The following is a 15697-nucleotide window of genomic DNA, read 5'->3' as shown; positions in this document are numbered from 1 at the left end:
AAGTAGGGAAATCGTCCTTTGTTGTACAGCTGTTAAATAACTCACTTGATGATAGCCAGCTGGTATATATTGAACTCTAAGAAGTATGGCAGATAGTATCCTTCTTAGAAATTAGATCTGAGACACTCTATTTAGTATTTGATTTCTTTTACCTTCTGGATTAAAAATAATGGATGGCACATTCACCCAAATTTTCCTGAACATATTTTGGCAGGTCTTACTTTTGGTGAATTTCACCATTTTATATTTTCTAAATTGAGGATAATCTAATTCTATATTTAATATTCTATCATCTTGACCCTGATATATTTGTTTCTGAAGCAAAACCAGGCATAGGCAGTGATGGTTAGTGTTAATACAACGCATGCAGTCAACCCATGGGTACCTTCCCCAAGGCAAAATACTAAAATATTTTTCTATTTTTGGACCCATTTCAGACATGTTGAAATACAGAAAAATGTATATTTTAGAATTGATGAAATAGGATATTGTTATGCCCTATAAATAATAAGAACTTCAGTGTTACAGGGCATTTGGTATGAATTTACAGGTCTAAACTGAAGCTACGGTACAGTTACTTAATGAAAAACGATGCAGGTTTTTTTTGGTTATTTATTTATTTGAAAGAGTTACAGAGAGGTAGAGAGAGAGAGGTCTTATATCCACTGGTTCACTCCCCAGATGGCTGCAACGTCTGGAACTGAGCTGATCCGAAGCCAGGAACTTCTTCCAGGTCTCCCAGAGATTTGGACCATCCTCCACTGCTTTCCCAGGCGCATTGGCAGGGAGCTGGATCAGAAGTGGTGCAGCTAAGACTTGAACCAGTGCTCATATGGGATGCTGGCACTGCAGTTCAGAGTTTTAACCCGCTGTGCCACAGCATCGGCCCAGATGCAGTTTTTAAGAACAGTAAGATTATCTAATGTTAAAAAGTATATAGTTTGAGTACAGTCTTTTAAAGCAACTACTTTCATAGAAAAAATTAAACAGGTAGAGCAGAGTAGTAATAATGATTGCATTTTGGGTGGTGGGACTCAATAAAAGCAGCATCTCTTACTTTCCAAATTTTATTTAATGAACATGAGTGATTTTAAATATGGCCGTGGGGTGATTTGTAACACTTTTCAGTGGGTCGCTTTGAAATAAGTCACGCTGTGCTAATTTCCTTTTTATGCAGTTCCTGGGCCATTACAAAGGAATTCTCAGACACATTAAAATTTGTATATTTTAGTGATAAATTAGGAGAAAGGATGGTTGGATAAAAATGTTATGAATTAGGTCATTCTTTCTCTTTTTAGGCAGAGTTTGAGAGAGAGAGAGATATCTTCCATCCACTGATTCACTTTCCAAATGGCCACGATGGCTGTGACCAGGCCAGCCCAAAACTCCATCCAGCCTTTCATGTGGGTGGCAGGGGCCTACACACTTGGGCCGCCATCCAGTGCCTTCCCTACTGCATTACCAGGGAGCTAGGTTGAAAAAGGGATATGGGATGCTGGTGCTACAGGCAGTGGCTTAATTGGGGTACCACATTGGCCCCAGATGTTCTTCCTTTTAATAGGAAAGTTTGCCTAATTCCTGAACTACACTTGAGACTGTTAGAATGGTAATACCCAAGGATACTACCTGTCTCTATGCAGCAAACTGAAGGAAGTTTTTTGTACACTAGTAGGGCTCATTCCTAAGTCTTGTCTTATTTAATATTTTTATCAATGTTCTGGATGACCATAACTAAGTTAGGTATAATTGAAAGGGGATTATGAGTGCTTACTAAAATTCCTTTGAATCAGAATCTAGAAAGGACTTAATCATTATCTGGGAAAATGTGGTAACTAGTTTAAGTTAAAATTTAATAGTAATTAATATTAACAAACAAATGTATATAAAGAAAAATCAGTGACTAAAGTTCAGGATAGCCAACAACAAATCATGTAGAAAATATTTAGTTTTTTGTTACAGTGTGATGTGGCAGCTAAACACAATCTAATGGGACAGTAGAAACTTAGTTTCATGTGTCCAGCAAGGATAAAACCAAAGCCAGTAAACAGTGAATTTTCCACCAGGTTAGAACAGCAAGATCCTGAGTTGTCTTTCATTAGAGACATTGGGATATAGGTTGTGCATACACAAGCAGGAACTGAAACACACAATGGATGGTTGAATTGGATGGCATTCAGTCTTTTCCAACACTGAGATTATGTGACTTTCAGACACTGTAGTAATATTTTAAAAATAATTCTCTGTGAAATGGTAGTTGGTAAGTAACAGGTTCTTCAGTATGACAAAAATGGTATAAATGACTACAGTAGTTCATTAACATTGAATTTCTCTACACAGATCACCCATAAATGTTATAGGCCATATGTAAATAGGATTTTTCCTTTTTTAATTGAGTTTTATTGAAGTACATAAATAACAAAGACCTCCTTGAGCAAAGAAAAATCTAGTAAGAGTCATATAAATAAGGATTGGGAGTATTAAAAAGATGGAATTACACAGCAAGAGTATGGGGGGAACGAGTGTCTGATAAAAGCTTTATGCAAAAAATGAGGGTGCTTCAAAAACTTTTAGAAAAAATAGAATTAAAAATATGAGTATATTTTGTTGTTAAAATATTTTGGCATCCGTAAATAGATTTTTCACAATATACATTTTCTACATACTATGAAAACTTTTTTTTTTACACTGAAAGAAAATTTTGGCTCCAGAATACTTTTTACAGTATCCTCGTAGATCTCATCTACCCTCATAGATATTGTTTTGTTCTTAGTAGCTCAAGACATTAATGAAAGGGGGATAATGGTACCAAAGAAAGGCCACATGAAATTTCTCAGAAGTGAGAAAGCACTGGTGTGTGAGGCAGTGTGACTATGGGAGTAAAAGAGCCAGATGGAAATCGGTATTGAATTAAAGATACATTGTGTGTTACAATGAGGATCTTCTACTCAATGGAATGGAGCCATTTTTGAGTGAAGAATGGCATGACCATTCTTAGCTACTTATTTTATTAGATTTATTGACTTCTTGAATTGTTGAAGATGGAGAAATTGGGTAGAAAAAGCTATTTAAAGGATAACTTAATAAAAATAATAATCCTTGACATTTATTGAGTACTTACTACATGTTAGGGACTTTGCATTTGTTTCAGAGAAGAATGACATCAGCACTGTGTAGTTGGTACTCACAGATTAGCTCCTGCTGTATTTCCAGTTGGCCTGTGGAAATTCTGTACATCATAATAAGATTAATTCTTCATCCATGTCCTCTCAGACACACATGTGCATACATATCCACACTCCAAATCCATTGACACTGTATCGAGTAAGTACTATTTCTTAATTTAGCATTTTATATTTCACTTTCATAATCAGTCAGCAATCACAGCAAATTGTTACTGAGATTTAAAAGAACAATATGAGTCGTTGTTTAGAAATTAAAGAAGTATGTCTCACCCCTAAAGACATTTAAAATCCAGTAACATCAGATATGAATACATCTATGGGGCCAGTTGTTGTGGCACAGCAGGTTAGGCCACCTGCAGTGCCAGCAGCCCATATATGAGTTCCAGTTCCAGCTGCTCTGCTTCCGATCCAGCTCCCTGCTAATGAGCATGGGAAAGCAGCAGAAGATGGCCCTAGTATTTGGGCCCCTGCCACGTGGGTGTTCCAGGCTCCTTGCTTTGGCCTGGCAAAGCCCCAAACCATGGCAGCCATTCAGGAAGTGAAACAACAGATGCAAGATCTTTCTCTCTGTCACTCTGCCTTTCAAATAATTTTTTGTGACGGTTTATTTTATTTGAAAGGCAGAGGCAGGGAGAGGGAGAGAGCTTCCATCTGCTGGTTCATTCCCCAAATGGCCGGAGCTACGCCAATCCAACGCCAGGAGCTTCTTCTGGGTCTCCCAAGTGGGTGCGGGTGTCCAAGGACTTGAGCCGTCCTCTACTGCTTTTCCAGGCCACAGCAGAGAGCTGGATCGGAAGTGCAGCAGTTGGGTCTCGACTGGTGCCCATATGAGATACCGGCATTGCAGGTGGCGGCTTTATCCACTACACCACAGCACCAGCCCCTCAGTTTTTTAAAAAGATACAAATATATCAAAAGTTAAATCATGTGGTGGGCCTTTAGCCTAGTAATTAAGATACTGGTGAAGACACCCATGTCCTGCATCAGAGTTCCTGGGTTTGATACCTGGCCTCAACTCCTGACTCCAGCTTCATGATTGCAGACCCTGGGAGGCACTGGTGATGGCTCAAGTAAATGGATTCCCATGGGCATTTGGGAAGTAGAGGGAACAGAAGGAAGTGCACGCTATTCCTTTCTTTCTCTGCCTCTCAAATTTAAAAATAAAACAAAAACAGATAAAGCACAGTAAAAGATGGATTGTCGATGAGTTAAAGCTATAAAGCATCCCCTTCATTGTATTTTCTGTTTATTACACTATTCCTGTGACATCCAGCTAAATGGCATTCATGTATTTACACGTTTCCTTCTCCCGAAGACAGTAAATTGAGAATCAGGGTGAGACTTCCTTCCTATTTTAAATCCCACAAAAGTAACACAGTGCCCTACTTACAGTAAGCATAATAAATGTTGAATTAAATCTAATTGTAAATAGTATCTTTTTCCAGTACTGTGTTTCATCATCTTTTAAATTCCATGCCTACTCATTTTTTTTTAATGGTTATTTCTTTATGTGAAAGGGTTAGAGAGAGAGAGAGATCCTCCATCTGCTGGTTCACTTCCCAGATGACTGCAACAGCGAGGACTGGTTCAGGTTGAAAAGCCAGGAGCCAGGAGCTTTATCCAGGTCTCCCATATGAGTGGCATGGACCCAGACACTTGGACCATCTTCTGCTGCTTTCCCAGACCATTGGTGGGGAACCAGATTGCAAGTAGAACAACCAGGACTCTAACCTGCACCCAAATGGGATGTTGGCATTGAAGATGGCTTTACCTTCTCTGTCACAATGCCGCTGGCCCCCTATGCCTACTCTTGTTAGGAAAAAAAAAAAAAAAACTCAGAGCAATAATACATTTTTTTAAGATTTATTTTTATATTTGAAAGGTAGATTTTACTGAGAGATGGAAATAGAGAGTGCACGCTTCCAACCACTGGTTCACTCCCCAAATGGCCGCAATGTCCAGAGCCATGCCAGGCCAAAGCCAAGAGCTTCCTCTGGGTTTCCCACATGGGCACAGGAGCCCAAGGACTTGGGCCAACTTCCTTGGCTTTCCCAGGCCACCAGCAGAGAGCTGAATGGGATGAGGAGCAGCCAAGACTCAAACTGGTGCTGATATGGGATGCTGGCATTGTAGGTGACAACTTAACCCATTGTGCCACAATGCTATCTTCAATAATACATTTTAAAAAAAATTTTTTTAACTTTGAAATATTTGTATATAATTATAGTATATGTCTGACATTAGAAGTCAGTGAGACTGAAGTAGATTTTAGAGTATTCTGCTTTTTAAACTAGAATAGTCAACTGTCTTCGAGAGAGTTATTCTTTTTTTTTTTTTTTTTTTTTTTTGACAGGCAGAGTGGACAGAGAGAGACAGAGAGAAAGGTATTCCTTTTCTGTTGGTTCACCCCTCAATGGGTGCTGTGGCCAGTGCACTGCGGCCAGCGCACTGCACTGATCCGAAGCCAGGAGCCAGGTGCTTCTCCTGGTCTCCCATGGGGTGCAGGGCCCAAGGACTTGGGCCATCCTCCACTGCACTCCCTGGCCACAGCAGAGAGCTGGCCTGGAAGAGGGGCAACCGGGACAGAATCCGGCGCCCTGACCAGGACTAGAACCCTGTGTGCTGGCGCCGCAAGGCGGAGGATTAGCCTGGTAAGCCGCAGCGCCGGCTGAGAGAGTTATTCTAAGCCATAAATTAAATGTGGCCCAAATTCCTGAAGCATCCATTGTGAAGAAGGCTAGGAGAGCAATAGGTATGGATCTGGGTTATGACTTTTATGTTAATACAGACTTTACATTTACATATGCATATATGTGTTCATATTCATGCAGATATAGTTGTATACATTTGTAAAATAAAATACTGCTTTGAGAAAAAATTTTGTTTAGTTATTTAGTAAGGATTCTTTCTTCAAACTCAAGGAAATATGTATTATTTTTCTTTGTAATTTGGAGTACTTCAGTAAAAAAATTGAGAAGTGCTGGGTAAGTAGTAGATAAGGCATATTTTATATTTTTGTGAATGGGTGTTACATAGACACATGTAAATCATTTATGTGTATACATTTGTCAATCAGTGAAGAATAAAATTTGCATGGTCAAAGACCCACAATTCTACTTTAAAGTCCCAGAGTACCTAATAGTCTTTTCTTGCAACATCTTTGTCTAGTTTTAGAATCAAAGTAATGCTCACTTCAGAGTGAGCGGAAATGTCTTCCCATCTCTTTTCATTTTCTTTAAGACTATAGAAATATTATTATTTCTTCCTTAAATGCTTGGTAGAATTTACCAGTGGAAGGCCAGCACTGTGGCCTAGTTGGTTAAGCCTCCACCTGCAGCGCTGGCATCCCTTCAGGGCACTGATTGGAGACCCAGCTGCTCCACTTCCAATCCAGCTAATGTGCCTGGGAAAGCAGCAGAGGAGGGCTTAAGTATTTGGACCACTGCACCCACATGGGAAACCTGGAGGAGTCTCCTGGCTCCTGCCTGGCCCAAGCCTGGCCGTTGCGGCCATTTGGGGAGTGAAACAGCAGATGGAAGATTCTTATTTTTTCCTCTTTCCCTGCCCCTTGCCCTCTCTCTTTCTCTCTGACTTTTAAATAAATATTTTCTTAAAAAACTATTCTATGCCTGGGTATGATGTGGAGCATGACCCTAATCTTCCCAAATTTCAGTTTAAAAATATAATAATTTACCAGTGGAAATTTCTGGCACCTGGAGGTTTCCTTTGGGAAAGTCCTATGTAGAGTCTGATATTGGCACTTTGGTGCTTTCATTCTTGCCCTGATCGCTCTTGCCAGAGATTTATCCATTGTGTTGATCTTGAAGAATCAACTTTTGACTTCTCAGTGTTCTGTTTTCTATTTCTTTTGTTTCTATACTGATACTCAATCCTCCCTCCTGCTTACTTTGATTTAATTTGCTTTTTTTCCCCCAGTTTCTTTTTGATAAAAGTACAAAGATCATTGATTGGAAGCCTTTTTACTTTTTCAATACAAGTGGTTAATGCTGTAAATTTCTCTGCAAGTGCTGCTTTACTGAGGTCCTGCACACAAGGATCTTTTTTTTCCATCAGCCTTTGTAGTATTGTCATTTTTTGTCTGCTAAAATAAGAATTGTCATAGAAGTGAAGAGATAAAGGAAGCATGACAGGATGAAGGAAAAAGTTTAAACTTAGAACAGCTATTTCATATGCATTTTTCATTACTGAGCAGAATTGCATTTTAACTTTTTGTTCATTTCACTTTGAAGAAATGTAGTTGTTTCATGAAACTCGTGGCTTCAGGAAATGAAAAACAGGTGTCCCAAATGAGGGAAATCTTTTCTCCATCTTCCATCAATATAAATATTGATTTCATGTTGATTCTCTTATAAGGGAGAAGATGTCAACAGGACACTAGAAGGCGGAAGGAAGCCACTTCATTATGCAGCAGATTGTGGGCAACTTGAAATCCTGGAATTTCTGCTGCTGAAAGGAGCAGATATCAATGTATGTAGAAACATTGACATTCTAGAAAAAGTTCCTGTTACATGCCTTGAGTAACTGTTTTCTGGTTTTTGTAAAATGGTTATTTGTGGAAACCTCATTGTATCATTTAACATTTTACCGAATTTCCTGTAACTGAATACATACTTGGGTTTTTAAAAAGTAAAACAAACAGACTTTTCGAAGCTGATAAACTGAGGGTCTGTATATTTCCCCCTTGGATGTTGGCTTTTCAGGTTCTAAAGGTTTTGAGGAATTGGCAGTATCTGTGGGTTGCCAATACTTACCATGAAATGGAGAAAGGACTCTGCTGTCAGGATCACTCTAAACTGGAATGTTAGACAAAGGTCAGTGGGCAAGTGGTCAGACAGGAACAGTCATCTCCTGTCTCTAGCCTTTTGTAACTTCTGCATTTCAGAGTTTATGAAAAATATTTAAGTAACTATGATAGCAGTTGAGATGAACTTTTCACTTTTCAGGGGACAACATGTCACCTGGCCCAATTGTGGCAGTCTTGGTTTACCTCCTAACTATGCTCTGCTCCACTGCTCCCTTCCTGGACCGTACTGGCACGTTTACAGTAGTGGAAAACTGAGACTAAATAGTCACACAGTACATAAGTAGCAAAGCCATATCAGGGCCGGCGCTGCGGCTAACTAGACTAATCCTCCGCCTTGCAGCGCCGGCACACTGGGTTCTAGTCCTGGTCGGGGCACTGGATTCTGTCCCGGTTGCCCCTCTGTTGTTGTCCCTCACTGTCCACTCTGCCTGTCAAAAAAATAAAAAAGCCATATCGGAGCTGAGGTCAGAGCCTTGCCCCCTCTATTTTACTGCACTGCCTCCCAGGAGAGACATTCCTGTGGGCTTGGGCCTCTAGGTTGCTCTCTAGGAGACTAGAAACTTGTTTCTGGGATAATTGTAGAAAGGCAAGTAGGTAAATACTGTCGTTGGAGCATTCATAAAAATTCCCTAATTAGATAACAAAAGAAGGAAGGAATCAAAACTGAATAAAGTGATCTCTTTTATTATTTCATAGGCTCCAGATAAACATCACATTACCCCTCTTCTGTCTGCTGTCTATGAAGGTCATGTTTCCTGTGTGAAATTGCTTCTGTCAAAGGTGAGTTCAACTGCTAATTTTTACTGCTTTTCCTTTACTGTGTAACTATTTAAGGTAAGTATTTGTGAAGTTATTTAAATTCTGTGGTAGCAGAGATAGAAAAAGAAACAGTGTCCAAAATTGAGGTCTAAAACAGTGTTACTTAAAATTGGTGTTCCACAAATTATTACAAGTTTTTGATGAGAAAGTTGCTTGAGTTTCTCCTTTATCAGGAAAGCAGCAGAGGATACCTAAGTGCTTGGGCCTTTTCCACCCACATGGGAGACCTGGATTGAGTTCCAGACTCCTGGGCTTCAGCCTGGCCCAGTCCCAGCTGTTGTGTCCATTTAGGGAGTGAACCAACAGAGGAAATATTTCTGTCTCTCTCTGTCTCTCTTTTTCTGTAACTCTTTCAAATAAATAATAAATAAGTACTTACATAAAAATATATATGTATAAGAAAATCCAGCATTGTGGCACACCTGATTAAGCTGCCCCTTACGACACCAGCATCCTGTATCAGAGTGCTGTTCCACTGACTGTTCCACTTCCTATCCAGTTCCCTGCTAATGCCCCTGGGAAAGCAGGGGATAACTACCCAGTTGGGCCCCTGCCATCCACGTGGGAACCCCCAATGGAATTCCTGGCTCCTGGCTTTGGCCTGGCCCAGCCCTGACTATTGGGGTCTTTGAGGGAGTGAACCAGCAGGTGGAAGATACCTCTCTCTCCCCGTCTTCCCCCTAACCCACTGTTTCTCCCTGTGTCACTCTGCCTTCCAAATAAATAGATCTTTAAAAATATAAAGAGGAAAATCTTGTGAGAAACTACTAATGTACTTAGGGATGCAAAAAATGTCATGGACAAGTAAAAAGTTAGTGTGGCACCAGGTTCATAGACCGCACTTTGAATAGCACTGGTTTGAAATGTATACACTTCATTTTCTGTAGTACATACTGAGTAAGGCTATTAGAGATAGTTTGCTGTAAATGAGGACTCTCCAAGTACATCTAATTTCTTTTTTATTTTTAAAGCTTTTATTTAATGAATGCAGATTTCATAGGTACAACGTTAGGAATACAGTGGTTCTTCCCCCAGTACCCACCCTCCAACTTTCTACTCCCTCTTGCATCCCATTCTTCATTAAGATTCATTTTAATTAACTTTATATACAGAAGACCAACTCTATACTAAGTAAAGATTTTCAGCACTTTGTACCCGCACAGACATAAAACATATAAAGTACTGTTTGCGAACAAGTTTTGCAGTTATTTCTCATAGTACAGCTCAATAAAGACAGAGGTCCTACATGGAGAGTAAGTGCACAGTGACTTTCTGTTGTTAATTTAACACTTTATTTATGACTTCAGTGATCACCTGAGACTCTTACCATGCGCTGCCAAGGCAATGGAAGCCTTTTGTGACCACAGACTCCGTCAGTATTTAGACAAGGCTATAATTAAGTGGAAATTCTCTCCTCTCTTCAGAGGAAAGTACAACCTTCTTTGATGGCCCTTTCTTTCCACTGGGGTCTCACTCACAGAGGTTCTTCATGTAGGATATTTTTTTGTCATGGTGTCATGGTTTTCTATGCCTGAACTGCTCCCATAGGCTTTTCAGCCATATGCGAATGCCTTAAGGGCTGATTCTGAGGTCGAATCTTAAAATGCTTGTCATTCTATGAGTCTGCTGTGTGGACTGCTTCACATGTTGGACATTCTCTCCTTTTTAATTATTTCTAATTACCAGGCACTTGATGCTATTTATATGATCCCTTTAACACTTGTGTTCCATTTAACACTTAATATGATCACTGTAACAATTAAGATGGCATTTTTACCACCAATTTTAATGGGATTTGGAGTCCCATGACAAGCTTTTAAACTGTACCCTTAGATGTAAGTCTATAGGACTTTAATCAGAACTATACAGCTTCACAGTTACAAACTTCCTCCTCCCTCTCTTATTCCCCCCCTTATTTTTTTTTACTGAGATCTATTTTCAGTTGACTTTATATACATATGATTAACTCTATGTCAAGAGTTCAACATATAGTATGAAGAGAAAAAAATAAAAATATAAAAATTAAAAAAAAAAGACTATTCCTCAACAGTCAAGACTAGGGCTGTTCAAGTCATTGCTTCTCAAAGTGTAATTTCACTTCTGCAGCTTTTGTTTTAGGTGCATTGTTCTCACATATCAGGGAGAACAGTCTCTTAGGGACTGGCTTATTTCACTAAGTATGAAGCTTTCCAGATTGATTCATTTGGTTGCAAATGACCAGATTTCTTTTTTTTCTTTTTCTTTTTTTTTTTTTTTACTGATATGTAGTATTCCATAGTGTGCATATCCCATAATTTCTCTATGCAGTCTTCAGTTGACAGGCATTTAGGCTGATTCCATGTCTTAGCTATTGTGAATTGAGCTGCAATAAACATGGAGGTGCAGACAGCTCTTTGTTTACTGATTTCATTTCCCTTGGGTAGATTCTGAGGAGTGGGGTGGCTGGGTCATATGGTAGGTCTGTATTCAGATTTCTGAGGGATCTCCATAGTGTCTTTCCTAGTGGCTTTACCAGTTTACATTCCCACCAACAGTGGATTAGGGTACCTTTTTCCCCATATCCTTGCCAGCATTTGTTATTTGTTGATTTCTGTATGAAAGCCATTCTAACTGGGGTGAAGTGAAACATCATTGTAATTTCGATTTGCATTTCCCTGACAGCTAGTGATCCTGAACATTTTTTTCATGTGTCTATTGGCCTTTTGGATTTCCTCTTTTGAAAAATGTGTAAGTCCTTTGCCCATCTAACTGGGTTTGTTATTGTGGAGTTTCTTGATCTCTTTGTAGATTCTGGTTATTAATCCTTTATCAGTTGCATAGTTTGCAAATATTTTTTCCCATTCTTTCGGTTACCTCTTCACTTCTCTGTTTCTTTTGTAGTACAGAAACTTCTCTATTTGGTATAATCCCATTTGTTAATTTTGGCTTTGCCTGCCTGCTCCTCTGGGGTCATTTCCAAGAACTCTGCCTGTGCTCATGCCTTGCAGCATTTCCCCAATGTTCTCTAATAATTTGATGGTGTCGGGTCATAGATTTAGACCTTTAATCCATGTTGAGTGGATTTTTGTGTAATGTAGGGGTCTTGCTTCATACTTCTGCATGTGGAAATTTTGAAGAGACTGTCCTTGGTCCGGGGATTGGTTTTAGCTCCTTGGTAAAATACAAGTTGGTTGTAGATGTTTGAATTGATTTCTGGTGTTTCTATTTTGATCCATTTGTCTATCCATCAATTTTTGTACCAGTACCAGGCTGTCTTGATTATAACTGCCTTGTAGTTGTTGTTTTTGTTTGTTTAACATTTATTTATTTACCTGAAAGAGTTACACAGGGAGAAAAGGAGAGTCAGTGAGAAGGGAAGAGAGTTCTTCCATCCACTGGGTCACTCTCCAGTTGGCTGCAACAACCAGAGCTGTGCCGATCCAAAACCAGGAGCCAGGAGCCTCCTCTGGGTCTCGCATGTGGGTGCAGGGGCCCAAGGACCTAGGCCATCCTCCACTGCTTTCCCAGGCCATAGCAGAGAGCCGGACCTGCAACAGAGCAGCCAGGACTCGAACTGGAGCCCACATGGGACTCCGGCACTGCAGGCGGCGGCCCCTGCAGTATGTGTTGAAATCTGGTATTGTGATGATTCCGGCTTTGTTTTTGTTGTATAGCATTGCTTTAGCTATCCAAGGTCTCCTATATGGATTTCCACATAATTTTTTCTAGATCTGAGAAGAATGTCTTTGGTATTTTGATTGGTATCGCATTGAATCTGTAAATGATCTTTGGAAGAATGGACATTTTGATTATATTGAGTCTTCCAATCCATGAACATGGAAGAGTTTTCCATTTTTTGTGTCTTTTTATTTCTTTCTTTAATGTTTTGTAATTCTCATCGTAGAGATATTTGACATCCTTGGTTAAATTTATCCCAAGGGTTTTGATTTTTTTTTTTTTTTTTAGGTTCTTTCTCAGCCGTGGCATTATCTGTGTATACAAAGGGTGTAGATTTTTCTGTGTTTGACTTCATATCCTGATAATTTACCAAACTCTTCTATGAGTTCCAATAGTCTTAGTGGAATCTTTTGGATCGCCTACATATAGAATTATGTCATCTGCAAATAGGGATATTTTGACTTCCTTCTTCTCAATTTGTATCCCTTTGATTTCTTTTTCTTGCCTAATGGCTCTGGCTAAAACTTCCAGGATTGTATTGAATAGCAGTGGTGAGACTGAGCATCCGTGTCTGGTACCAGATCTCAGTGGGAATGCTTCCAGCTTTTCCCCATTCAGTAGGATGTTTGACGTGTGTTTGTCATAAATTGCCTTGATTGTGTTGAGGAATGTTCTTTCTAAACCTAGTTTGCTTAGAGTATTCATCATGAAAGGGTGTTGTGTTTTGTCCAGTGCTTTCTATGCATTTATTGAGATAATATGGTTTTTATTCTTCAATTTGTTAATGTGATGTATCACTTTGATTGATTTGCAAATGTTGAACTTTCCCTGCATACTGTGGATAAACCTTACTTGGAGCAGATGAATGATCTTTCTGATGTTGTTGGATTCAGTTGGCCAGAATTTTGTTGAGTATTTTTACGTCTATGTCCATCAGGGAAATTAGTCTGTAATTCTTTTTCTCTGTTGCATCTTTTCCGGGTTTAGGAATCAAGGTAATGCTGGCTTCATAGAAAGAATTTGGGAGTATTCCCTCCATTTCAATTGTTTTAAATAACTTTAGAAGAATTGGAGTTAGTTCTTTAAATGTCTGCTAGAATTCACCACTGAAGCCATCTGGTCCTGGGCTTTTTGTTGTTGTTGTTGAGAGGGTCTTTATTACTGATTCAATTTCCATCTTGGTTATGTGTCTGTTTAGGCTCCTATAACTTATAACACTATATAGTTGAGGTACAGTGTGACCCCAGGCTTAAGACAGAATCTGATTTATTTTTTTCTCTCAGCTGTTTTCCTTAGTATTCACTATGTTCCTATGGACTCAGCCTATCTGCTAGCCACGTATATATTAAAAGAAGTTTCTTTTTCTGACCTTTTTTTTATTTTTTTAGCTAAAGATTTTGTTCTCTGAAAATAAAAACCTCTGTGGGATCCCTTTTTGATTAGGGTTATTTATTAAACTGTCCCCAAGCATGCTGTTCTCTTTTAGCCATATCTCAAACTATTAATCAGAATTTTTCTGATACTTCTCTTTCCTCCTATGAAAAACCAAACATGGTTACTCTTATGCTATAGAGGACCAAAATCATTGTTCCTTTTTTTTTTTTTTTTTTTTTTGGACAGGCAGAGTTAGACAATGAGAGAGAAAGAGACAAAGAGAAAGGTCTTCATTTTCCATTGGTTCACCCCCCAAATGGCTGCTGCAGCCAGCATGCTGCCCCGATTCGAAGCCAGGAGCCAGGTGCTTCCTCCTGGTCTCCCTAGCGGGTGCATGGCCCAACCACTTGGGCCATCCTCCACTGCCTTCCTGGGCCACAGCAGAGAGCTGGCCTCGAAGAGGAGCAACCCGGACAGGACCGGCGCCCCGACTGGGACTAGAACCTGGGGTGCCGGCGCCACAGGCAGAGGATTAGCCAAGTGAGCCACGGTGCCGGCCATTCCATATTCTTTTTTTTGTTTTGTTTTGTTTTGATAGGCAGAGTAGACAGTGACAGAGAGAGACAGAGAGAAAGGTCTTCCTTTTCTGTTGGTTCACCCCTCAATGGCTGCCATACTGCGGCCAGTGAACCACGCTGATCTGAAGCCAGGAGCCAGGTGCTTCTCCTGGTCTCCCATGTGGGTGCAGGACCCAAGTACTTGGGCCATCCTCCACTGCACTCCCTGGCCACAGCAGAGAGCTGGCCTGGAAGAGGGGCAACCAGGACAGAATTCGGCACCCCGTCTGGGACTAGAACCCGGTGTACAGGAGCCACAAGCGGAGGATTAGCCTATTGAGCCGTGGCGCCGGTCTCCATATTCTTAATCTCAAAGCATTTTGTTCCAACTCTTTGAGACCTTGTGGTTTTAAGTTTCTATTGTGATAGAATCTATATCAAAGAGTTCCTGAAAAGCTGGCATGATTTGCAGACATGTTAGGCCCTAAGATTGTTATCCCAGAAATTCTCCTTAAATATGTTCCATGTTAATAAATTACTGATTATGAGTTGGCTTTTAACTGGTTTGTTTTTTCTTTCACCTGTGCCCTTCTCATTCTTGTTGTGTCTGAGTCTTAATTTTTGTAGCCAAATAAATGGCATTCAGAGAAGGTATATTGACGGCAGATCAATTAAAACCATGTAAAGCGATTATGTTTTACTTGAAAGAAATAGAACTTTTTAATCTTTTTAAGAAGCAGCATGGTAAATTTTAGCTCTGCTTTTTCAAAATTAATTATTTTGATTTTATTACTACATAAACTTCTTTAATGGATACGTTGTAGGGTTTTTAGCAATTGACCATGCTCTTTCAAAAATACCTAATTGCTTAAAAAAAAAAAAAAAAAAAAAGCTAATCCAGTGCATCTTATAAAAGTTTTAAAACCAGTGTTTATATTGTCTAGTTTGTTCTGCCTTTTCTCAAAAGGAGAATCCTATGGATTATTATCAATTCATTTTAAATGAGATATTCTAAGAACTTTTCCAGAACTGTTGACATTTCTAGTATATTATCCAGCAAAATAATATACAGGAATTCAAAAACTCACTTTGATCACAACTACAGGAACCGGAAATCACAAAACCAAAGAGATTGTTAGAATGTTTGAAACCAAACTTTGATATACTATATCACTTATAATTTATTATCAACCCAATACATAGATATTATCATCTCCATTTTTATTGATAAGTAACCCTTTGTCTCAAGGAAATCTGACTGCCTGAAGGTCAGATAAAATAAT

General features: G+C 39.4%; 1 protein-coding gene across 1 annotated transcript in view; it reads left to right on the top strand.

Annotated features, from left to right (window-relative positions):
* Positions 1–15697, top strand: part of MTPN (myotrophin) — a 53697-nt gene that overhangs the window by 19877 nt on the left and 18123 nt on the right. The window contains exons 2-3 of the mRNA XM_002711934.6: positions 7557–7670; positions 8704–8787. Of these exons, the coding sequence (XP_002711980.1) occupies positions 7557–7670; positions 8704–8787 (198 nt within the window). The remainder of the gene's footprint in view (positions 1–7556; positions 7671–8703; positions 8788–15697) is intronic.

Source organism: Oryctolagus cuniculus, chromosome 3 (genome assembly GCF_051225735.1).
Source record: "Oryctolagus cuniculus isolate XC-2025 breed Fujian yellow rabbit chromosome 3, ASM5122573v1, whole genome shotgun sequence".
Lineage (NCBI taxonomy): Eukaryota > Metazoa > Chordata > Mammalia > Lagomorpha > Leporidae > Oryctolagus > Oryctolagus cuniculus.
This window is presented reverse-complemented; position numbering and strand designations above follow the sequence as displayed.